General features: G+C 32.7%; 1 protein-coding gene across 1 annotated transcript; it reads left to right on the top strand.

The window, feature by feature from the left end:
* The first annotated feature begins 4,343 nt into the window (after nucleotides 1-4,343).
* LOC102596742 (uncharacterized) lies at nucleotides 4,344-16,052 on the top strand. The gene is made up of 9 exons (XM_006345404.2): nucleotides 4,344-4,813; nucleotides 7,204-7,304; nucleotides 7,393-7,744; nucleotides 9,771-10,649; nucleotides 10,740-10,797; nucleotides 11,226-11,287; nucleotides 11,387-11,493; nucleotides 11,577-11,664; nucleotides 15,111-16,052. The coding sequence occupies exons 1-9, from the start codon at nucleotides 4,679-4,681 to the stop codon at nucleotides 15,426-15,428; spliced, it is 2,100 nt and encodes a 699-aa protein (XP_006345466.1). The 5' UTR covers nucleotides 4,344-4,678; the 3' UTR covers nucleotides 15,429-16,052.
* The last annotated feature ends 8,837 nt before the right edge of the window (nucleotides 16,053-24,889 follow it).

The raw sequence follows: 24,889 nt of genomic DNA, 5'->3' as shown, positions 1-24,889 counted from the left end.
GATTTTTTATGTAAATCTAAATGATTCATGTTTAGAAACAATCGTTTAAACTTATTGATGAACTGTTTTTTAAGATTAAATTCTATTAAATTAAAGAGGATAAATATCTGAAATATGAAATAGCAATATTTATAATTTAACTTGAAAAAATATGTGAAAAAGATTTGGAACAAAAAGTTAAATAATGAATTAAGTATTATATTTAAGATTCATGAATATGTATAATATTTACATCATAAACACATGAGTTTCAAAATATCTTCACATTTAGTGCAAATCTCGTGTCTAACTGTCATTTTCGACTAAACATGTTCAATCATACATTGAACAGAAAAAAATACACGTTTTCATCCATTACAAATCGTGTGTCTTGAAAGATTATGATGAAAATGATTCCAACAATCACGATTTTTACGGTGAATTATATAAATTCAATGAATACGTACGATATTTACATCATAAAAGCAGGAGTTTCAAAATAGCTTCACGTTTAGTACGAATTTCGTATCTAACTGACATTTTCTACTAAATATGTTCAATGCATTCATTGAACAAAAAATGCACTTTTTCATTCATTACAAATCGCGTGCCTTGAAATATTATGATAAAAATGATTTCAACAATCACAGACTTTTTGATGATATGCTATACAATTTTATAACAGAGCGATTTTTCTTTAGTGACTTCATATTTTAATTTACATTTAAAAAAAAAAAATGCATACTAAAATTATTGGTATTTCAATTTATGAAATATATGACTATTTTGATAAATTAATTTAGTAAAATGAACATATGGACTCTTCAAATTTGTTGAGTTAATTATTGATCCAAAACTAAATATTTTTTTCTCATAAACTATCTTTTTGATTTATTCATAAACTTTTTTAAAAAAAAATCATTTTCTATCCAATTAAAAGAGAATGAAATTTCAAAATATGATAGACCAATATTTACAATTCAACTTAAAAAAATATGTTAGTAAGAATTCTGAAAATATAAGTCAATCAATGACTTACTTTATTTAAGATTCTTGAATACGTATAGTTACATCATAAAAGTATGAGCCTCAAAATATCTTTACGATTAGTGCTAATTTTGTGTGACACTGTCATTTTTTAATAAGTATCCAACACATCTTTTTAATTAGAAAAAAATAAATATTTTTTCATCCATTTTAAATTGTGTGCCTTGAGGCAATATGGCGATTATGTTTCCAATAATCGCATTTTTTTCAACGAATTATATAATTATGGAACATTCTTTCATTTTTATAATAGAATATAATTTTTCTTTGGTGATTTCATATTTTTACTTTTATTGATAACCAAACAAAAGCTTGATAAAATTATTAGTGCTTCAATTTATAATTTATTTGATATTTCTAACAAACTAATTCAGTAAGATAAATACATGAATTCTTCAAATTCATTGTATTTAAAAATGATGAGTACTAATAAAGAAGCAACACTTATTTTTTAAAGAAAAGAGTTGAACGTAAATTTTCACAATTTGATAAAAAAAAAAACATCTTACAAAAACGATTACTTATTATTTTTTGATTTTTTTTATGTACAGAAATAATTATTACTATTTACTATGTCATAAATCAATCTTAAAAAGAGTCGGAAAATAATCGGTTTCATAAATATTTTTTAATAAAATTCATCTTAAAATATTGACACCAATCTCCTTAAGCTGATTTCTCAAAATAATTTTCTATACAAGTCAATCAATGAACTGCTATATTTAAGATTCATGAATATGTATAATATTTACATCATAAAAGTAAGTTTTGAAATATTTCCCCATTTTATACTATTTTTGTGTGTGACTGTCATTTGTCAGTAAGCGTGTTAATATATTTTTAAAATTAGAAATAATTTAAATTGTTCTCATCCATTATAAATCATGTGCCTTGGGTAATATAATAATAGTAGTTTTAATATTTTTTAAAAAATCGGCAAATTGTATAAGTTCAATATAGGCATGAAATAAACTTTCAGTATTATTCAACTTTACAGTATCATATTTTTCTTTGATGATTTTGCATTTTAACTTACATCAATAACAAAATAAATGAATAGTAAAATTATTGATGCGTTTGTATTTTTTGAATTTGTAAATAATTAAACCCTTTTCACCTATTAAAATTGTATGTCTTGAGGCATATGATGAAGATAATTTTAATAATCATAGTCTTTTTAATGAATTATATAGGTTAAACATATGCATTAAGCAATCTTTCAATGTTCTTCAACTTTATGAAAAAATAATTGTATCATAAAAGCATGGATATGTATAATATTTACATCATAAAAGTACGAGTTTCAAAATATCATCACGTTTAATGTAAATTTCGTGTATAATTGTCATTTTCTGCTAAACATGTTCATCGCATTCATTGAACAGAACTTTTTCATCCATTACAAATCATGTGTCTTGGGATACTATGCCGAAAACAATTTCAACAATTACAGTCTTTTAGATGAGCTATATATAAATTCAATACAATTCATGAATATGTATAAATTTTTTATATCATATATAAAAGCATGAGTTTCAAATATATTCATGTTTAGTGCAAATCTTGTGTTTAACCGTTATATTCTACTAAACATGTTCAACCCATTTGTTGAACAATACACTTTTTCATCTATTACAAATTGCGTGCTTTGAGAGACTATGATGAAAATGATTCCAACAATCACAGTCTTTTCGGTGAATTATATAAATTCAATACTATTCATAAATATATATGATATTTACATTATAAAAACATGCGTTTCAAAATATTTTTCCGTGTTGTACAAATTTCGTGTCTAATTGTTATCATATAAATTCAATACTATTCATGATGTATGATACAATGACGGAGTCAGGAATTTCACAAAGGGTGTTCAAAAAATGGGGAAAAAATTGTTACTAGTGAGATACGAGCACTTAGGGCTCTTTCAAGGCATCTAAAATCACTAGACTACAACACCCTGTTCTGTAAAGGATGTCCAAAATATGTTATTTAATCATTTTACTTATATATACGGTATTATTTTTCGACGGAGGGTGTCCAATTGGACACCCTCACTATAGGGTAGCTACGCCCCTGGTATGATATTTACAACACAAAAACATGAGTTTTAAAATATCTACACACTCAGTGTCCACTTCGTGTACGATTGTTATTTTTCAATAATTGTGTTTAACATATTTTTAAAATTTAAAAATAAAGTTTTTTTCACCTATTATAAATCACACATCTTGAGGCAATATAATGAGATTAATTTTAATAAGCACATCCTTTTCAATAAATTATATAGCCTCGTCATATGCATAAAGCAACCTCTCAATATTCTTTACAATGCAAAAGAGTCTCGAGTTTTCCATAGAAAGCATGTGGCTCAACGATTTCAAGATTTAAACTTTACAACATCATGTACCATTCATAAATCATTCATAAATTTGTCATGCACTATTTTAGAATTATTAATTAATTTTCTTTATAATATCTGAAATTAAGAAATTTTAAAAATATATGATCATTTTTTTAAAGAAGAATCAATAATTAAGGAGTCTTGAAATATATGATAAAAGGAAAATATATTTTAAAAATTAAGAAATGCTAAAATATATAATAAGAAAAAAACATATGATATGAGTTCTAAAGTTTTCTCTCATCAATGTACCTATAATGCATGTCGATAGTCCTGCGCTAATGCTGCAAATGTGGAGTTACATATTGATGATTTGACATAATATAATAGGTAATTTCATATTCATTCAAATTTTGTTTGGTTTAAATTTTTCACGCATATTTAAATATTTATTTAATTTAACTAAGTTCAATTTTTTTTTATAGTGCTTGTTGTCAAATGAGATACGCGCAAAATGCGTACTCTAAGCTAGTTATATTATTAGAATAAGAATCACTTGTTGATTCATGAGATCCACCGTTACATAACTATAACATTAAACGATTTTTAATAGTTCAACGGTAATTTTGACTTATTTTTGTCATGTCATCTTCAATGTTAAAACTAACATTTAAAAATTGAAAAAAATTTCTTTGACGAAAAAAATAATTTTTTTTCTTTTTGGAATTTCAAAATAATTTTCAGTCACTACTACCTCTGTCTTTTCAGATGAACATTATGTGGTAAACACTTTGTACGTACTGAATAAATTTTCATGAAATAATAGCCTATGAATCACATCAAAAATTTAAATCGCACGAGACAAGACCACATGACAGACTCAACTCAGAAAACACAAACATTGAAAGAATTTGAGAATATTTTTTACCTATTTTGCGGTAGAATAATAATGTAGGTCACTTCTCTCGTGATACATAGGGTTAGAAGTCATTTTAACACTATATTACGAGTTCCTTCCCCAAAGGTTTTGGGGTTTCTCGTTTTTTTCCTTTTCGTCTCCGCCATGAATTGATTCCCGGAAAAATTCCTAGCCAATCAGCGGAAAGCATTTTCCTCGATTCATATTATTGAATCTTCTCATTCTATAATCACTTCTCAGTATAACTTTGAAGTTGTTAGGGTTTTTGATGCGAATTCGTATTTGAGAAATCAAAGAGAATTTTGGAATAATCGGTACGTTTTTTGTTTGTTGAATCGTGTTGGAGAATCATCATCTAGGAAATCGAATTAGGGATTTTTGGTGAAATAATGGGGAGTGGAGATGGAGAAGATGATCGGACGTTTAGGGTTAATTTCACTGCTGAAGGATTTGCGAAGCTCCGGGAACGAGTTAATGAGAAACTCAAGGAGTTCATGGGTGACTACACGGATGATACTCTTGTGGTATGGTTTTTTTTCTAGGGCTTGGAACAACAATATCGGATTACGGAACATATTGTTGAAATTTTTTGGATGCAAGTTGTTGTTGTAGTGAAGAATAGTACGAGTATAATTTTGATGTAGTATTGAGTTTAAATGGATTGATTTCGGTATTTGCTTCACCAGCATTTACCTTTTAGACTGTGTTTAAGAATTCCACAAACGTGATTTTTGAGTTTGTGCAAGTTTCTTTTGTTGTTACTGCTTCCATAATCTAATTGGATTGCGGAATATGTTGATTAAAAAGTATGAAATAAGCTTCAAAGTTGTTATTGCCATTAGTATGGATTACAGATTTAATTGTGTATTAGTATAGGCGTTTCAATCTATTGAAGAATTTGTTTCTACATTGAGAAAGGCGTGCAATCCTTAGAGTTTTTTGATCATTGAGTTGCTTCAGTATTTGGATAACGTTTTGTGCAATTATAGTATCCAAGTTACAGTGAAATTGACCTCTTATCTTACATGACATTGTTATGAACTCTCTACTTGTGGAACATATAAGTTTTAAAATTCCGATTTGTATTTTTTTTTTGGTTGTGGATCTGAGAGGCCTTGAAAAGAATGATACTCTTATATCAGTATTTACAGCATAATAATGTTTTATTGGACAATAGGTTGTCTACTGGTCACAAAAATTGCTCCTGAAGAACCTAGGATATAGGTCTTATGCAGGGCATTCCCTAGTTCTGTGCTCAGTGTGCAGTAAACACACAAAAAACATTCATATTTATTTCAAATTGTTTGAAGCTCCCATCATTTGTCGTTCCTCACTAGCTCTGTTTTTGTTGTTTGAGGACTAATGTTCTTATTTGCTTATATAAAAAGAACTCATCCATGTTCATTGTTTTGAAGGATTCAATCCACTTAAGAAGTTCACTATCGCTCACAACCGTGTATAGTTATTTTGGGCAAAAAGACTTATGTCAAGTGAGGCACCTAAAAGCTGCTTATTCCTGACATTAAAAACTTTAGGGAGGTTATCACATTTTTTTGGGGGGGCTCCCACCTGGTGTCCGGTACCTGGTACCCGCGTTGGAGCCTGACTATTCCGGATTCGCGCCGTGTAGGGATCCATTTGGAGGGAAGTTCTCCCTACTCAGGATTTTTCCATATTCCATACCCATGGCTCAAACCTGTGCCATTTGGTTAAGGTAGTAGCAGCCTCATCCCCTGCACCACATCCGTTTTATGTGAGGTTATCACACATTACATTAAGATTGAAGATGAGGGTTGACTTTAATTTATATTATAAATTTGTTTGTAAGTTTGGCAACATGGATGCAATAGGTCATTTAAACTGTATAGTGCACCATTCTGGTGGTGCAAGTTACGCTACACATATTATGTTTCGTATATGCAACAGAGATATATTATTATACGGATAAGGGAGAAGCTGCCTATTCTATGAATCTATATATGTTGTTGATAGTGATCAGCTTTTTCTTACTGAACATTGCCTCGTAAAAAGGTTCGCTCATCCTCTAACATTCAAGTTTAGATGCTCACATACATTTGATTTGTAACTTCCTCATTTTGATTACTGGGTTTTAATAAGCAGGTCATGAAATTCTTAGTGGACGTAGTTACCTGGTACTTGTGTGAGTAGGGGTAGCAAGGTACCTCAAATTAGTGCATGCAAGCTTGCTTGAACACCATTTTTTTTTTGAAAATAACCTACAAAATGCATAGACGGTAAAAATGGATATTAACTCTTTATTTATTTCTACTTTAGACAAACTCTTAGTAGCTACTACTATGCAAAAGTTCCAATTTTATGAGATGTTTCTTAAGGGGCATGTATCAAGTGTATGTTGTCTCATGCTAAAACCCGCCTCATTTATAAGGTCCTTGCAAGCCATGGTTGGCATCATGCGGAGCTTCTGGTTCTTTTTCTGTAACCAGAACACTCTGCTATATTCCGGTTTGGAACTTTAAGCTTTCATTATATTAAAGCATCATTTTGATGTAATGCCAAGTTGTCAACTAGCAAGAATTGTCATGTGACATATCAGAATTATTCATGTACTATGTTATTGGAATTTGTTGTTATTCTAAATTTGAGGACAATTAATGTTGATATATCTCATAGCCATGCATGTGAAGGATCCCACCGTTTGTTCGTTTAGATGCATGTATTTTCTTCTGCACATGATATTTGATCATCCTCACTCTTTGGTTTATTATGTTGTTCTGTGCATCTTTGGAGCCTCATTTTAGTTGTATCAGATTATTGTATAACATCAGATTTCGAGTCTAGTTATTACAGATACTTCTTGATGCGGCGTTCATTATGGGTGTGCCAGTTTTCTCCTTAAAGTTTATGATGCTAATTTTTTGCTATGCACCTGCAGGAATATGTCATAGTCTTGTTAAAAAATGGTAGGCGTAAAGAAGAAGCAAGAAATGAATTGAATGTTTTTCTTGGAGAAGACAGTGTCTCCTTTGTTGATTGGTAATATAACAGCCATATTTCGCTTAACAGTATGTGTTCTGAGCTAAGTATTTATTTTACTATTCTGATTCTTGGTAATGCTATTTAGGCTGTGGGATCACCTGGGATCAAATATAGATCTGTATGTGCAACAAAAGGATTCTGATACAGGAGGAGGGGCAAAAACGAAACCCGCTATTGTGGAGCAGCCTGCAAAGAATGATGTGCACCACCTGGACACTGATGCTGATAAAGAGAAATCAAATAAATCTAAAAGCCGTATCCGAAGGGAGTGGAAAGGGCTTGTTAGCGATGGACACCCTTCTCTACGTAGTTCTTTGGCCGAAAACATTCCTAAGGAGGAGGAAGCTCATCGAAAAGTTGGTCATGCAAAGCGATCCCTCTCCCCTCAGCCAGAACTTTTGAGAAAAAGAAGCAGACCTGAAGAAAAGCCAAAAAAGGTTTCTAGAATCTCTATGCATTGCTTTGTTTTGAGAATCAAAAGAATGCTACTGAGTTTTCATAATGCCATGAAGGAGAATTTCGTAATTGAATAATTATAAACTCGTCATGTTTTTAAGCTGAATGTTGTGCTGATTTTTTACTTTTTGATCATTTCCATTCCAAAGGTGCATGCCTAATCTGACTCTTTCATTTAGCTAGCGCCTCTATATCTCACATTGTGGACAACCATTGTTAGATCTGTTACTTGTCGGTCTGGGAATAACTATACATATAGTCGTGTTAGAAAAACACTAAGTAAAAGTTTGCGGCTTTCTCTGTTTTCGGAATTCGGGCTCAGAAATGCTGTCTTTTCTCATTATGGATGGTGGAGACGAAGGCGTTTGTACTTGAATAGAAGCTTGGGGTTCCATTTCCTACTGTATTTATTGATGCAAAGTAAGTAGCTGCCTTTTACTTTATGGAGAGCATAAAATTCAGTTAAGCCCTATCTACCCACGTGGTTTATGGAGTGATTGGTTTATTGAGCTGGTTTTGCTGTTGTCCTTTATTTGTCATGCTAATTCGGTCTTGGCTTCCATGGAGAAATCAGCCTGTCCCTTCATTTTTTTTGGACTATTTCTCGATTGTAACTGGAGGTGACAATGTGGGTGAAAGCCCTTAAGCCCGAAAGTTTTCCACCCATTAATCACTCCAGAGAAACATTCCAGATTGTTGTTTTTTTACATGTTTTGAAATGTATATAGTTTATAGTAACATCTTACCTGGTTGTGTATTTTGTTGATGCATGGTTGATAATGCCATTTGCATAATCACTTTCTCTAAGCACTCAAGTGCATGACCTAGTGGTCAATGAAGTGAGTGTAAACCTTGGAGACCATGATTTAAGTCCAAGCAGAGACAAAAGCTACCAAGTGAGTTCTTCCCATATGTCTAAGCTTTGGTAGGCATAGTTACTTGGTACATGTGCTGGAGGGAGGTAGCAAGTACCTGGTGGAATAATGAGGTTTGCACAAGTTGGCCCGGACACCACCATACTAAAAAAATCACTTCCCTTCACTTTTCCCATCTGTTTTAACCAAGTGTCAAGTTCACTAGTGTGAAGCTTTAAATGATTTTGTCGTCGTTGACAATACTTATGTAGATTACAAACAATAACTAACTTGTGTCCTTGCAATTTTATTTATTGTTTCTGATGATTGGGCTATATAAAGGTGTGTTGGCAGCATCATTAGGGTAAAAGCTTCATTTCGAATTATTTTCGTGTCATGGTATGTATTTGGAACGCCATATTGATTAGATCGTGAGTTCTCCCTTCCTCTGTGTGTGGGCTGGGTTTGGAGTGTTTTTCTGTAATCAGTTTCTCTTGTTTCTAGTATTGTTTATCTTATGCTTTTACCCTCCATTATATTTTCTTCACTTTGGTGATTTTTCTTTCTTCAGAAATTCGAGTTGGTTGAACTCCCATGCCAATTAGAACACAGTTTAAAATGAATTACCCTGTGATTTGCTTTGGTTGTATCCCACACTACTGTCTTCTGAAAATTTCAGGAATTTTGTTGACCTTTAGTGTGTTGCTACTTTTTACTTATTGTGGTTAGTTAGTAGTCTTTCCAATGTTATTGTATTCTCAGTGCTAACAATACTTTTTCTTTTCAAAATCCTTATTTCGCTGTTCGTAGACAGACTCTCTATCATATGATACCATATAATACATGGTTATGCATTTTTTTTGCCTATATATTTTTTTTTTTGATAACCGAGAGATCCGTCTGTGGCTTGCCCTTTGGAATTTTTGTATATGATAACTTTGGATTACTTTTTTGAACAAGGATTGAGTAAAATAACTAGGTATTGCAAGAGGAATTGCATATAAACTGTTTCAGTTCAGTACTAGAGTTCTTTAAAAAAAAATCTAATTCATGAAAGCAAGAGAAAACATGATTCGAGTTATCCTTTTGGCTTTGTATTCCAAATCACTACTTCACGTCATCAGCTTTTGATTAATTTGTTTGCTTTTGATAGAGGGAAAGCAGTCGTCAAACATCAATTGCTGCTACTCGGAGGTTGCTGCAATTTGCAGTAAGAGATGCTGTGGCTACTAATAGGCCATCCAATTCCACTCTAGCTCCCTCACCTTCACTAAAGCGTCTTCGCTCTGTGGTCTCTACATCTGTGGATGACTCATCCCTTCCAGAACGCCCACAGAGGATACGGTCGGTTGCAAGAGCACCAACTGCCTTGGCCACTGCTATTAGAGCTGTTGCAGAAGCTGCAAAAGATGTAACAAAAGTTAGATCGTCCGTTAATGTGTTTGATAGGCTGGGTCGTGCTACTGATGTTCCCGATCATTCAATCCCTTCAATGGAAGAATCTATGCAAGCTGTTACTGAAGATGTACAAGATCAATCTTTTGCTGATGCAAGCGAGGCGTACTCAACTTACCTTCACAGAAGGGATTATAGTGGAAAGCATATTGGGAAATCTATGTTACATGATGATGCTGTGGTTGTTTATGATTCAGCATCGGATGATGAGGCTAGTCGTGGTAGCAGTGCTGTGAATAGAAGGGCTTTTGATGCCTCTAGAACTGGTGCACCTGTTAAAAACATAGGTGAGAATCCGCTTATACTCGAGCATGACATTGCTTACAATGTGGATGATATTTTGGACAAGTCACAGAAGGACCAGGATCAACCTACATTTGCTCCTGGTGCTCCTCACCAGCCAATGAATATCCCGTTAAATGTGAATACCTGGAAATCACCTCAGTATCAGGAGGCAAGACAGTCATTTGAGATAGAGAATCGGAGATCTGCCCAAAGCAGTGAAGGCTTGGCCGAGAAACCTGATATACTGTTGACAAAAGAGAGCACTAATCCTATTGCAGCTACTAACGGAATTGTATGATATCTATACGCTGTTATGATCTCATTATGTGCTAAAATCTTTGTAGTCTCCAGAAAATACTTAAATGTATATGTTCTTTGTTAGGTCAAACCATATGTGGAGACGCAGAAGGAATCTCAGAAGACAGGTTTTCTTAATCAGGGTGAGTTTGATCTTCCCTAGTTACATGTGCTTCTACTTTCTAGGCATATTAAATCACTTTTAAACTACTTCTAGATAAATATTAAGATTAATTTGTTATAAGATTAGTTTGTTAATATTAAGATTGAGGTCTGGCTTAGATAGTTTGTATAGTTAGCCAGAGATTTTTTTGTAAGCTCAAATGCCATATCTTGTAAATTTTGCATCTTCCCGATGCTGTTATTAATACCACTTATCTTATCAAAAAAAAAAGATTGAGGTTAGGCTTTATTGCTTTCATTATGCTTTGCATGAGATACTCTTAACTTGTGCGGCAAATTATTGGTCTAATCACTGCTTTAATATATGTGTAGTACTCCCAGTATGCTATTCCCTAGGTACCTTCTTTGTTTCTTTATCTTATATGTAGGTCATTTTCTGGTATATCAGGTTTGTATTCTACTGGTGCACCTACAGAAGATGCTGATTCACGAACCATCTTTGTTAACAATGTAAGTTCTGTCAGCTAACTATTGGTCTGATTCACTAGGTATATTCTTTGTCGCTCAATTGCTGAAAAACATTTAATTTGTTTCCGTTGTTTGTGTCAGGTTCATTTTGCTGCTACAAAGGATAGCCTTTCTCGGCACTTCAATAAATTTGGAGAAGTGCTTAAAGTGGTAATCCTGACTGATGCTGGAACTGGGCAACCCAAAGGGTCAGTTACTATTTTCATTACCTTTTATCAATCTTTTGTCTGATATTATTGAGTGCTAATGTCTAAATACATAACATAAACAGGTCAGCTTATGTAGAGTTCATGAGAAAAGAATCTGCAGAGAATGCTTTATCACTTGATGGAACATCGTTCATGTCACGCATTCTGAAGGTATGTTCTAAAAAGCAGATGATATTATTTGCCATAAGTTGGTGCGTGGATTTTGTCTTGACTGCTATATGATGTCATAAGTTGGTGAAGGTATATACCTTTTTGGGGTGTGTGTTATTGTTTTGGTCCTTTAACATCCTCCCTTCAAGTCTTACTCGTTTTCAGCTACAAGTTAACTGATTTTCTTAGTGATGATCTGCTAATTTGGTTTTAAGTCGTTGGGTTTGAAGTGGACTCTCCCCACATCTTTAAAGTAAAAAAGAGATAAGAGGGTTGATCTGTTCCTTGCAGTTTCAATTTACTGTTGACTGCTTAAAGTCAACATATCAACCTCTCTATCTCACACAAGGTAGGGGTAAGGTCTGCGTGAACTGCGTCCACTCTATCCTCCCTAGACCCCACTTGTGTGACTACAGTCACTACACTGGGTTTGTTGTTGTTGTTGTTGCTGCTGCTGAAAGTCAACATATATGATAGTACATTCCCAAACCTTCTGCAAGAGGGTACAAGATGTTAATGCTTTAGAATGTTTGAAGCCCTCGTCATAAGTAAAAGCGAACGTTTTCCAATATCAGACATTTGACTGTACCCCAAAATCAATTGCTAAAACATGGGATGGAAAGGGAGTGCAAATAACGCAAACTAAGTGGAGTATGAATATATGCAGTAGCATTCCATCGCGGCATAGCCCATGCAATCACTTTTCAGCGCCAAGCATTTGATGGAAGTACGACTAAGAAGTTTGTTTGCAGTATATATAAAAAATGCTTACTGAACCGCAGGAAGCTTACGAGTACACCTTGACTATTTTGCCGGTACTTGCTACCTCCCACTAGCTCAAGTATTGGGTATGCAAGGTAACTCTGCTACCAAGGCCTAGGCGGATCTGAATAAATTACTTCATGTGTGCTGTATCTGTTGGAATTTGAACCCTGGACGGGCGCACCAACTTCATTGACCACTAATCTTACACCCTTTGGTGCATAGCTTTCATCCTTGTTTTAGTTGGGATGAGTACAATAGTGTCAAAGTGGTATGGAGACCTAGGTCTTGCTTGGTCACTTTTATGGGAACTTCTCAATTTCTTGTTATATTATGGTGTTTGGAATTGAAGCAAAAAATGTGTAGGTTTCAGAGAAGTTAATTATCCAAATAATAAGCTGTTAACATGGAAAACACTTGGGGAAATAGAACCCCCCAAAAGGAACTACTTTGGCAGGACTTGCACTTCTCAAATTTTATGTGGGATTTACTGCAACCTTCTATGTAATGATGATTACTAAGTAGGGATAGATAAGTGGAATTTTCTGGAAAAGACAAATAATAAGTTAACATGGAAAACACTTTGGGAAATAGAACCCCCCAAAAGGAACTACTTTGGCAGGACTTGCACTTCTCAAATTTTATGTGGGATTTACTGCAACCTTCTATGTAATGATGATTACTAAGTAGGGATAGATAAGTGGAATTTCTGGAAAAGACAAATAATAAGTTAACATGGAAAACACTTTGGGAAATAGAACCCCCCAAAAGGAACTACTTTGTGCAGGACTTGCACGTCTCAAATTTTATGTTGGATTTACTGCAACCTTCTATGTAATGATGATTACTAACTAGGGAAAGGTAAGTTGGAACTCTGGAAAAGACAAATAGTGGCTTAGTGCTATAAGGGTTTCTTAAACATATAAAGTAAGATCATTGTTATAAGTTTTTTTTTTTGGGGTGTGTGGGGGTGGGGGTGATAGTGTGAGTATGTTAGGGTGGTGATAGTATGTGATGGTTTAGGTTAAGTAGGGTTTTGTCTCTTCATTTTCCAATTTATGGTGTAAGCTCAAGATTCCATTTGGATGAATCTGTTCCAAATCCCAAGGTTGAAGAACTTGAGAATTCTTTAATGTTAACTTTTCATATGGAAGAGATTTAGAATCTATGTAATCAGGATTTAGAGTCGACACAAGTCAAAATCCCTTCAAAGTATTCAAGTGCTCGTGTGTTATGAACGTCTACATGCATAAAAATAGTGGGTGTGCAGATGTATGAACTGCAGTTACAATGATGCACTGACCCCGCTGTGAGGTAAGAATTGCATTCCTTCATTCTGAAAACAATATACTAGTGATTTGGTTTGGTAAATCTTGTGGATCCAATCTGTTATCCCTTGCTAATATCATCCCTCAACTATGACTCAAATCTAATGTACATCCTTATATTATCTAAGTGAGCAAAAAACATCCATATACTATCCAAAAATAAAAAGAATTATCCTTCTGTCTATTTTTGTTAAGAAACTGATTGAGCCAATAATTTTTTTTTTTTTAATTTGGTCATGTCCTAGCCACGATGAGAAGATCAAAGTTACCTAAAAAAATAAGAACATGGATAGGAAATGAATGTGCCATTCTTAGAATTTAAATTTTGTGTGTTAGTTTATATATTTTTTGCATCATCAAGTAAATTGACTTGCAACAATACACAAGTCTTTGAAATATTTATACAGTAGGTTCTGATGGTAAAAATAAAAAATATTACGTCCAACTATTTAGAGATATTCTTTATAAAATATTTAGTACATATGCATGTTATGTACAATGCAATTCACATTTTATATGATGTACAGATATGCTGGAAATTTGGTGAAATTACGTAGGCATTTGGTTATGAAAATAAAAAAATAATTACTTTATTTGAAATTTTTGAATTTGGAGTTGTATTTGGCCATACTTTTTACAATGAATATTTAGAATTTGAATATATTTTGTCTCCCTCAATTTCTAAAAAATTGAAAAATCACCCAACTTGACTAGCTTAACTATGTGTACATATATTCATTCAGCTTAAAAAAAATAGGCAAAAGGATGAATTTTGCAACTTTTTGGATAGTGCAAGGATTTTTTTTGTTCACTTATATAACACAAGGATGTAGTTTAGGTTTAAGTCATATACTTTAGGGATGATTTTAGCCAAAAACTCCATATTTAGCTTTTGGAAAAGTTGTTCAGGATTCACCAAGAGTTGACTCGTTAAAAAGAAAAAAAAAGAGGTTCACTCCCATTTCGATGAGAATGCGGAGGTACAGTCTCTCTTTGCCAACAATATCAATAAACTTTTGTTGCGCCTCTTTGCCAACAATATCAAGAATATTTTGGTGATCTTTTACGATTGTTCAAATATTCACTTCACCATGTGATGTGAATTATGTAAACTAATTTGATGCTCCCATCCCCCATAAGTTGGGGAAATTAGAAGAATATAAGACTTAAAAAGAAGGCTATGCTTTTAATAATTTACGCTTCTAAAATTGTTGGCAACTGAAGTATCAAGATAAACCCCGAGTAAAAGGAAGTCTCTATTCTTTTAGCAATTTGTGCAAGGCTCTTTTAGCATTTGTACATCTCTATATTTGAGGGACATTTCTGTTTATTTAATCATCGAGTTCTTTTATACAGGTTGTAAGGAAAAGCTCTGCTACTCCTGAAGCAGCATCTGGCACTGTCTGGCCTCGTGTTACGAGAGGTGGTGCCTTTGCCATTTCTAGGTTTGGTCGGGTTCCTTTTCCTAGAGGCTCTCCCACTTTGTACAGGTCCCGGCTCCCAATGAGGCCTGGTGCTAGAAGTATGCAATGGAAACGAGATGCTCAGCCCACATCGACTGAGAACTCTGGTTTGGCTACACCCTCGAGTAATGCAGTTCCTTCTCCCATTCCTCGGAGTATGACATATGTACGAACAGAATCCAAGACAAATGGAAATTCCACTGCGGCTTAGTTGATTATAGCTGTTACCTCTTTCCTATCTCTCTGAGAATCCAGCTCTTTTTAAGAAAGGTTGAAGTCCAACATACTTGGCGCAATGTACATGATTGCTTCATCTGGTGAATCAATCAAGATGGGGAGTGAATGTTCATGTCACGTAATCATGAACGGGAGTGTTACTGATTTTACTTTTATCTTATTGTTATTTCGCTAGAGTTGGGTGGAAGAGGCATTGGGTAAATGTTTTTGGATTAGATTTTTGAAGTAGTTATTATCAGATTGTTGGAGGCAGGTGGCTGAAGGAGTTGTGTTAAGTTCGAGCTGGAATCTGTGAATAGGTGGAAATGGGCTGTTTATTGGATTAGTGAACCTTTGAAATTTCATTCTTGATTAAGTCAAAAAAAGGAAAAAAATTAGAAGACAAAAAGATAAAAAGAAAAAGCAAAATCTCCATTTCATTTTACATTTCATCTTTTGGTTCAATAATATGCTTGCTAGTTGAGATGTGCATTCAGTACGAATTAGTTTGATGATTTAGCATTTATTGTTTTCGGAGCTTCAAAAAGAATTGGAGATACTTGAAAAGGACAATTCTACTGTTATCATTTTGTTATCTACTTTTGCCAAGTTTTTGTAATTTTGTATTCGAGGTAGTAATTGGACTGGTGATTTTGGATCACCTCCAGTATTTTTCAATATGCATTTTGATCTAAGCCACGTGTCCCTGTGGAGATTAAAATGCAGGTATTTCATTTGTTTCCTTCACCCATATGAAATCCTTCATACCACTTCGACTATTATAGTGTAAAATTTGGTGTTATGGGTTGAAGATGTGACAACGAAATGAGAGAGCTTCAAGTATTTCCTCCATCCACTTCTACTCGTACACTATCGAAGGTAGATGTTCCCTTTTGTTCAACCAGATTGAAAAATTAATAGAAGCTGATATAGTAAAATTGTCATCTATTTATTGTATCTTTAGGGATGTATCAGGTTAATGTTGGATAAGTGGTAATGAATTGTACGAGTATTTTGTATAGCATACAAATTATATAAAAGTAAATAGTAAAACTAGTAATATGTCTCGGTTTCCAAATGACCCCAATATTTGAAAATCGACTAAACCAAAGTCATGTAAAAAGAATTCCAATGGAGGAACTAAACCAAAATCATGTAAAAAGAATTCCAACTGAGGATTAGGATGTAAAATATAATCGACCTGAAAGTGCAAGTGATGTCTTCTGAATAGTTGTTACGCGTAAAACAACTAGCAAACAGAGCAACTTTGTGCCTATTCAGGATCTAAATATTTCATACATTACTGTAATGCTAGTATGAGTAAAAACCAAGAGTTGGATTAAGAAGATAAAAGACATTATTGAAATTCTGAGTTATATATAACAACTTTAAATCATGACATATAACACCATTTGAGAAATTGCAACTATATTATTTCAAAGATTGAGATAATTCACATATAGGATCCTACTGTCCACAATTTATAAGACCAAAATAAGGATTCTGTTGTGAAATTTACAACAGATTGAACCATGGGAATATCAAAACCTCCTCTTACCCCCAACAACGTCTTATGGGAGCACGAGAGTCGTCATTAGCAAGTTTAGGCATATCATGAAAGTTAACCATTATTATCCTTCTCTTGGCTTCCCTTTGCTCTGCTAACCTTTCCTCAAATTTCCTCTTGCTTGATTCAAACTTTTTCTTCATATCATTGATGCTTTGTGTTCCTTTTTGCATCGATTTCACAACTTGTACAGGTTTGGTGGCCACATTCATCTTTGTTAAACCAGTGGTGCACTCTTTTCTCGTGCGTTGGGTCTGTTGTGCTCCTTCTTCTCTCTTCTTTTCTGTGTGATGATCACACTCCATTTTCTTAAAACCTTTGTGGCTCTGCTTGTCTCTGTCAAGGTGCTTCTCGAAAGATAAATCAGAAAGAAGTCTTACACGAGGAGGAGCAACTTGTACTCGTTTGGTGGACTCGTTCATCCTCTTTCTTGATGGCATAGTAGTACTATTATGGGACTGTGGTGTTCCTTGTTTATCCAATTGTTGAACCAAGTCAGTTTTCTTCAACTCTGTGCTGCTTTCTGTTATTGCACTGCAATTGTTCTGTTTCTCCGCAGGAGCAACTTGTACAGACTTGCGGATGACTATTCTAATCTTCGTCACCAAGGGTTTGTTGCTTTCTGCAGTTATTTGTTGTGTTCCTAACCCACCTTCTTCTCCTTCTTTCTCAGGCTCTTCAATGCTGGTCACGTCATCTTGATCACCAACATTGTCCTCGATAACCTCTTCTTCATCATCATAATCATCATCAGTTGATGTTATGGAGGGATTCATGAGGAACTTGATTATCCTGGCTTTGCGCTTTTCGAACTGTGGCTGATACTTGAATGCGCCAACACGCAGAGCTAATTCGATCAAATTGAAAATATCATCAGGCTGCTCCTCGATCTTGTAACAACTCATGAAAACTCTTTCAATATCCATTCTTCTCACACTCACTCGAACAACAACAACAATTATGAAAGGAAAATATATCCATTCTTCTCACACTCACTCGAACAAGAAAAACAATTATGAAAGGAAAAAAAGTAATTTGTTAAAGTGTAATAAGAAACTTTAACTCATCAAACCCCTCTTATAAGATTTTTTTGGAAACTTTTTTTCACATCTTTTAGGACTAGGAGTGCTACAAAATTAACCTTTTCAATAATTTCCATTTTTGAATTGTACGATTTTTAGAAATTTTTTCCCTTTTTCCAATATTGTTTAGGACTTCCAACAAATTTACTAAATTATTTTTTCCTTTTCCTATATTGTTTAGGACTCCCGTTTGTTTATTTTTTCTTTTTCCTATATGTTTTTAGGAACAAGGGCGGCTCACTCTAAAGCCCAAACCCCCCAAATTCAGATCTGCTGAAGTAATAGCACACTTGGAAGGATCAAAGTACCCTAAGTAGGGTATTAAAAAAAAGGGAAAAAAGTCTGAAATATATCCAAACTTTGACCGAAATTGATGTAACAATATCAAACTTTGGAAAAGACCTTTTACCCCCTGAACTATTTAATAGTGTATTTTAAAGGTATAAATGTGCTCACATGGACATCATAAATATTACATTATTATAAATAGTAATGTGTCCACATGGGCACATATATACCTTTTGAAATACACTATTAAATAGTGCAGGATAAAAGGTCCTCCATAAAATTTGGTATCGTAACAACAATGTCTCATGACTCTCGTTCTCTCAGAAGACATTGTTGGGATAGAAAGAGATTTTGATTATCTCATAATTCAATCTATTGTAAATTTTATATCAGAATCTTCTTCTTTTTTCGTCTAATAAATTATGGACAATAGTAGCATTTACTATTTTTAATTTGATCATGGTTTCCTATATGCAAATTATCTCAATGATTAAATTATAATTTAATATAGTTGCAATTTCCCTAAATAATGTTATATTCATGCTTTAAAGTTATGTTATATACAATTCAAAATTTTATTATTGCCTGAATAGCCACAAAGTTACTCTACTCCGTTTTAGGTATACTAGTTATTTAGAAGATATCAATAACATTTCAGGTCAATTGAAAGCTTGTGAGATTTTTTTTAATCTTGATGGACAACTAGGAAATTATTGGCAAGAAAATTGACATTTGGGTCGGTTATTAGCCCAAAATTAAAATCAAATTAATATAATTCGTTTTTAAATTATTAAAATCAAATCTGATTTAATATACATTTATCTATTTGGTTGTTATCGATTTGGTTTGATTATTAAACATACATGAAAATAAAATCAAAAGACAAGGTGGGGAAGGAGAATAAAATAACGTTCATGTTCAAAATATTTTTTGTTCAGAATACTTTTTGCTTGGAACTTTTTTGCTTCATAAATAAATATTATAAATAAATCTTGATGAAAATATTTATAAGATGTTTAAAATTATTCATAAAAATAATAGATATGATGTATATTATTATAAGAAATAATAATATGTAATAGCTCCTATGTGAGATTTTATCTATGACATTATGTGACTATCTATTCATATTGCATCGGAAAGACTCCTAACATTAGGAGTAAAACTCTTTCTAAAAAACAAATTCAGTTCATTTGCTTCTACTTAAGCTCATTTTGATATTGTTACTATTCTAGTTCTAAATTAGTTTTTAGATCACTTGATTGACTAAATAATGAGATGTCAAATCATTCACATATATAGACAAACAATATTTGCAAATGCCACTTAAAGTGCATGTAAACTTCTATGTTCAATGTTCTTGATCACTTAAAGCCATATCATGTAAACTTTGCGCTTGTTCATGACTCCTCGTTGTTGCCATGTAACTTTAGGAAGGAATAAATGTATCCAAAGAAGGGGAGTTTTGGATAAGAGTAAAGTTGGTTTCATATGATTAGGAGCTCTCAAGTTTGAGATGTGAAAATCGTCTTTCGCAAAATAAGATTTCGTATAATAAATTATTGTGGTTTGGGGTAGGACCCGTGCACAGTGATATCCATTTATAATGATTTCCTTTTCCTATATGTTTTAGGAGTACGCTTCCCTGCACCTTGAGGTAACAATACAAAACACCCGGTTTGGATAAGTATCTTTTAGGGCTTGTTTGGTATAAGGGATTAGGGATAACTAATTTCGGGATTAATCTAAAGATGCATTTATCTCGTGTTTGTTTGGCATAAAATCACGGGATAAGTTATCCGAAATTGTAGTGTTATTTTAACTTTAGATGAACCAATCTACTATCAGATATTTATCTTGTCTCCTGCAAGTCTTTCTAAATTGAATTTCAACTTAGAGTTGATTGAGTTTGTGAATGTATCATGACTATAAAAAGGGATGTGTTGGTTACTAGTTACAGTCTTTACGATCAGAAAGCCCTTTCTAATTGTTTGTTGCTTAAATAGGTCATCAATTTTCTGTAGAGATAGAAAGAGTGCAACCTACAAAATTGTTTGACTTTGCTGAATAATATTTGATATTATGCCAAAAGAAAAGAAGTAGTGTTACAGTCATATACTTGCTAGAAATCTTAAAAAATTGTAAATTGAGTAGGTTTCTGCATATTCAAGATTGGAACTTTTAAACTCAGGCAGGTTAGCAGATGGTGAGACCAGAGACTCAATTACTATCAAGTACCAGTGTAAGGGAGAGTGTGACTAAACCATGAATTCAACTAAGATGATAATTTACAATAACTAAATTCTGAATCATCAAAAAGATTTAAGACTCGGATTAAAAGATAATTTACCTTAGGACATGCCCTCAAAGTAAAATCTTCATCCACAGGTAAGTTCAACCATATTGTGCTATGGAAGTATGTCTGGCTTTTTCTTATGATCAGGTATCTTAATGGTACTGAACTATTTGGACACTCTGTCAGCTCCTAGGAGCCAGCTTTTAGTTCTGGTAATCCTTGATGCTGTACAAACTCCACTAAATACAGTTAGCATTAGAAAATTTGATCTAAACTTTGTAAATGTCCTGGACACATGTTGAACCAGGACATTTCACAGAACAACAATATACATACCTAGTGAAGTTTGGGGAGAGTAGAGATTACGTAAATCTTACCACTACGAGGTAGAGAGACTGTTTCCAAAGTTTAGCTAGTATTTAAAGGTACTAAAAGTAAAGTCACTCAGGGCATGTTACAATTTTTTTTCAGGACTAACTCAACAAACGGAAATACATAATAATTGGCTCAACCCATCCATCAGATATAATGCATCATATATGTGATAATTCTTTATTTTGATAAAGTATAGTACCTATAGTTAAGTTCCAAAACAACAAATAAAGATAAATTTAACCATCCAATAGGGTATAAAACATACGTACACCAAGAATTGAAATCTTAACATGCGTCGTGTGCTCATCCATTCTCTTCAATTCCAAAAGTAGTTGTATAACAAGAGTATAAACCTGAACATTCTTTCCTTGTTGTTGCATTGATAATTTGAGCTTCTCCATCGACTTACAAAGCTTAGGTTTGTCGTATCGAGATATACAATCCATCAACAAAAAGTGTATAATTGTCTGAAGATTATAATGCCCCCAATCACCACAAGAATACCAAAAAATCCAAAAACATTTGACATTGCACGCAAGTCATTCGTGGATTCTAAGTAATAACATTTCAGTTTGTTTGCGGAAATCCTCAAGGGTGATATTGTTGAAATTCTTTGGGAATTGATAAACAACTTCCTTGTGTCCCTTGGATAATTTGTCGAGAAACATTTTATCATCATATGATAAGTAGTAATTAAAAAAATTCATTATGATCATCATCAACTAACTTCTTTTTCTCGTCTCCTAATTCTGATGATGAATAGTATCTAACTTTTTCGAATAACTTGTAATTAGAAAAGTTCTCGTAGCTAGTTTTTCGTGCTAGAAATATGTGCTAGTACTATTCAAATAATATTTTTTGAAAGAAGAATTTGGGGTGGTTGAAACGTAATCGTAATTGAAAATTGAAGAGAAAGAACTTCTTATTGAGGATTTTCTAAAAAACTTAGTTGAAAACCTCAGTTGAGACGCCATTGCTACTAAAGTTATATGTTATGCAAATTAAAAAAAAACCTAGTTGCTCATTTAATATCTAGACTATTTCTTGTCGATCAATACACTAGAGAAAATAAAAAATAAAATCAAGAAACTATTTATATTGAGGGATATTATAATTACTTTCACCCTTACTTACAAACAACACAAAATACACTATTATTAATGCTAATTACATGCTAAAACAACAATACTTAGCAATTGACTAAAAGCCGCAATCGCAGAAATCTTTTTGCTAGTCGAATTGCCAAATATATATTAGGCATAAGGCATATATATTGCCTGTTAAATTCAGTATTTAACTTCCTAAAACTCGTGAATTGGTAGATATATTTTGAAAATTAAAGAGATTATTCGTATTATGTGATATAAAAAACAATCAGTTACTCAATGAATTTTGTAAAAGTTTGTTTGTTTGAAAGTTTGTTGTAACATGTAATCACAATCATTTATTTATAAAAGGAAAGTGAAGATACACAATTTACTCATATATGATACGTTAGTATAATTTGGACACCTTGTTTATAAACTATGACTTACTCATTTGGTAAGATAGTATATTAAATTAGGAGTTTTGATAGTTTTCACAAATTGTGTGAGGTTGTGGTTATGATAGAAAAATACAACTTAAAAATTCAAATCGAATGTTCAAACAAAATTTCAACAGTAACACCTTGTTCGGATGGTTGGTAGTTGTTACTCACTGTATTGTTAGTTTAAATACAATGTGTTTTTATTGTATCATATCATTTAGATTCATTGTTAGGGAACGACAAAAAGTCTGATTTTGTGTAACTAATTTGGTGTGATCACGTATAACCTTAATATTTTCTTCTCATTTAATTTTTACTTATTATTTAATAATCCTATTTATCTTTTACCCTAACTTTTCATGTACCCCGTACAATACACTACAATACATTATGAATAAATAATATAACAACTGTCCAAACAAAGTACAAATCAACAAAAAGAAAAATATAAATCAACACTATTTGAAATAATGTCCAAAAGGCCCTATGAAATTCGTCGAATAACATCACACACACTTCTTTAATTTGGTAAAGAAAAATCACTATAATTTATAATATATATATATATATTGCAGCATCCTCTGATTCCTAACGAACAACTAAAAATAAGATCCAACAACACACATAAAAAATTGAAAGCACTTTGTTAGATATGCTATCATCTGATTTCTTCAATTCTCGAAGAATCTGAAGAACAAGCGTCTTAATTTTCGCGTTGCCATTGCCTTGTTTCTGCAATAGTAATTTGAACTCTTCCATCGAACCACATTGCTTCAACGATGCAAAATCAACTATAACATGAATGTAAAAAAAATGTACCATCGTAGGAATATTATTGCACTGAAACCCTAACATTATAGTTACAATTCCAAAAAAAGTAAAAGTATCGCGCAAGTTATCCATGGATGTTAACAATAGATCAGTTAGTTTGCGCAAATCCTCAAGGGTGATATCATTCAAATCCTTTGGGATTTGTTTAACAAAATCCTCATGAATTGAATTATATTTGCCCTTGGATAATTTGTCAAGGAACTCTTTGCCATCGTCTGATGAGAAGTATTTGTATAATTCATCATATTCTGAAGAATAGTATTTGACTTTTTCGTAATTGGAAAAGATCTCGTGCCTAATTTTCCGTGATAAAAAATATGTGCTACTATTCGAAGAATTTGAATTGTAATTGCGATTGAAGATGGAAGACTTTTCGACAGAAGAATTTGAATTGTAATTGCGATTGAAGATGGGAAACAAGGAACTTATTGAGGATTTTCTGAGAAAATTGGTTGAAAATCTACGAGCCAGAAATAGAGAACTCATTGTATTGCTACTAAAAGTACATGCAAATTGAAAAGCCCTAGCTGGTCCTTTAATACATAACCTATTTCTTGTCAATCAAGACATTAATTAGTGAATAAAGAAAAATAAAATAAAACCACTCTATCTTTCCTGTGTCATCATTTAAATTTTAGTAACTAAAATTATACCGTAAAATTGAATATGAAATCTTTAATTTCTTTAAAAATAAAATTAACAACTCAAAATATTGAGACATCATTATGTATTGATTGAAAATTGTACATGTTGATTATCGGCTGTATATTGATTAATATATATGAAATTATAGATTTCTGGGGTGAATTTGCAATAGTAAAAAAAAATATATACCTCCATATGAGTTTGAGATCAATGGGTCAAAGTACCTTCATGTATGAGACTTACCTAGAAATTAAAATCGAAGAATGGATGAGGGATTATCAGAAATTAGTTGAAATAAATACAATAATGCAAAACAGATTACGAATTTTGTTTCTGATATACTCCATCATCATTCATATTCACTGTTTGCTTCAAACTAAAAACAGGGGAAATCTGCAGAAATAATGGAGAGATGCATCTCAAAATTCTATGTAAGTTTTGACACAAAGGACAATTAATTCTATTATTATAACTCGATCTATCATATTTAATTGTCGTCAAGCCATCTAATCGTCAAAATATTCCTAGATGATCACTAAATACATCAACTAGTATGATTTTTACTTGCGCACATAATTGCTATGCCAACTAAACTAGCATACGGGAATCAACTGGAAAATAAAAATACATAATTAAAAAAAGAAAAAAGAAAAAAAAGAGCATAATCGAAGTTTCTCTATCTTGACTAAAAGTTGAATAGCAAATGTGAATAATTTTTCTCAAAGAATTTGGACAAGTACAGTCCACCAATTTATATTGAAGCTCAATACGTGACGATTTTACTAATTATGATGGTATCGATGGAGTAAATGTGCATGAGGGATAAAATTAAGTAATTGCAAAT

This window comes from Solanum tuberosum, unplaced genomic scaffold (assembly GCF_000226075.1).
Source record: "Solanum tuberosum cultivar DM 1-3 516 R44 unplaced genomic scaffold, SolTub_3.0 scf00068, whole genome shotgun sequence".
In the NCBI taxonomy this organism is placed as follows: Eukaryota; Viridiplantae; Streptophyta; class Magnoliopsida; order Solanales; family Solanaceae; genus Solanum; species Solanum tuberosum.
Note: the sequence above shows the minus strand (reverse complement) of the source record. Positions and strands in the feature narration are given on the sequence as shown.

Coding starts and splice junctions, on each gene's coding strand:
- LOC102596742 (XM_006345404.2), top strand. CDS start 4,679: ATGGGGAGTGGAGATGGAGAAGATGATCGGACGTTTAGGGTTAATTTC. Junction 7,745..9,770: donor CTGAAGAAAAGCCAAAAAAG/GTTTCTAGAATC, acceptor TGCTTTTGATAG/AGGGAAAGCAGTCGTCAAAC. Junction 10,798..11,225: donor GACAGGTTTTCTTAATCAGG/GTGAGTTTGATC, acceptor CTGGTATATCAG/GTTTGTATTCTACTGGTGCA.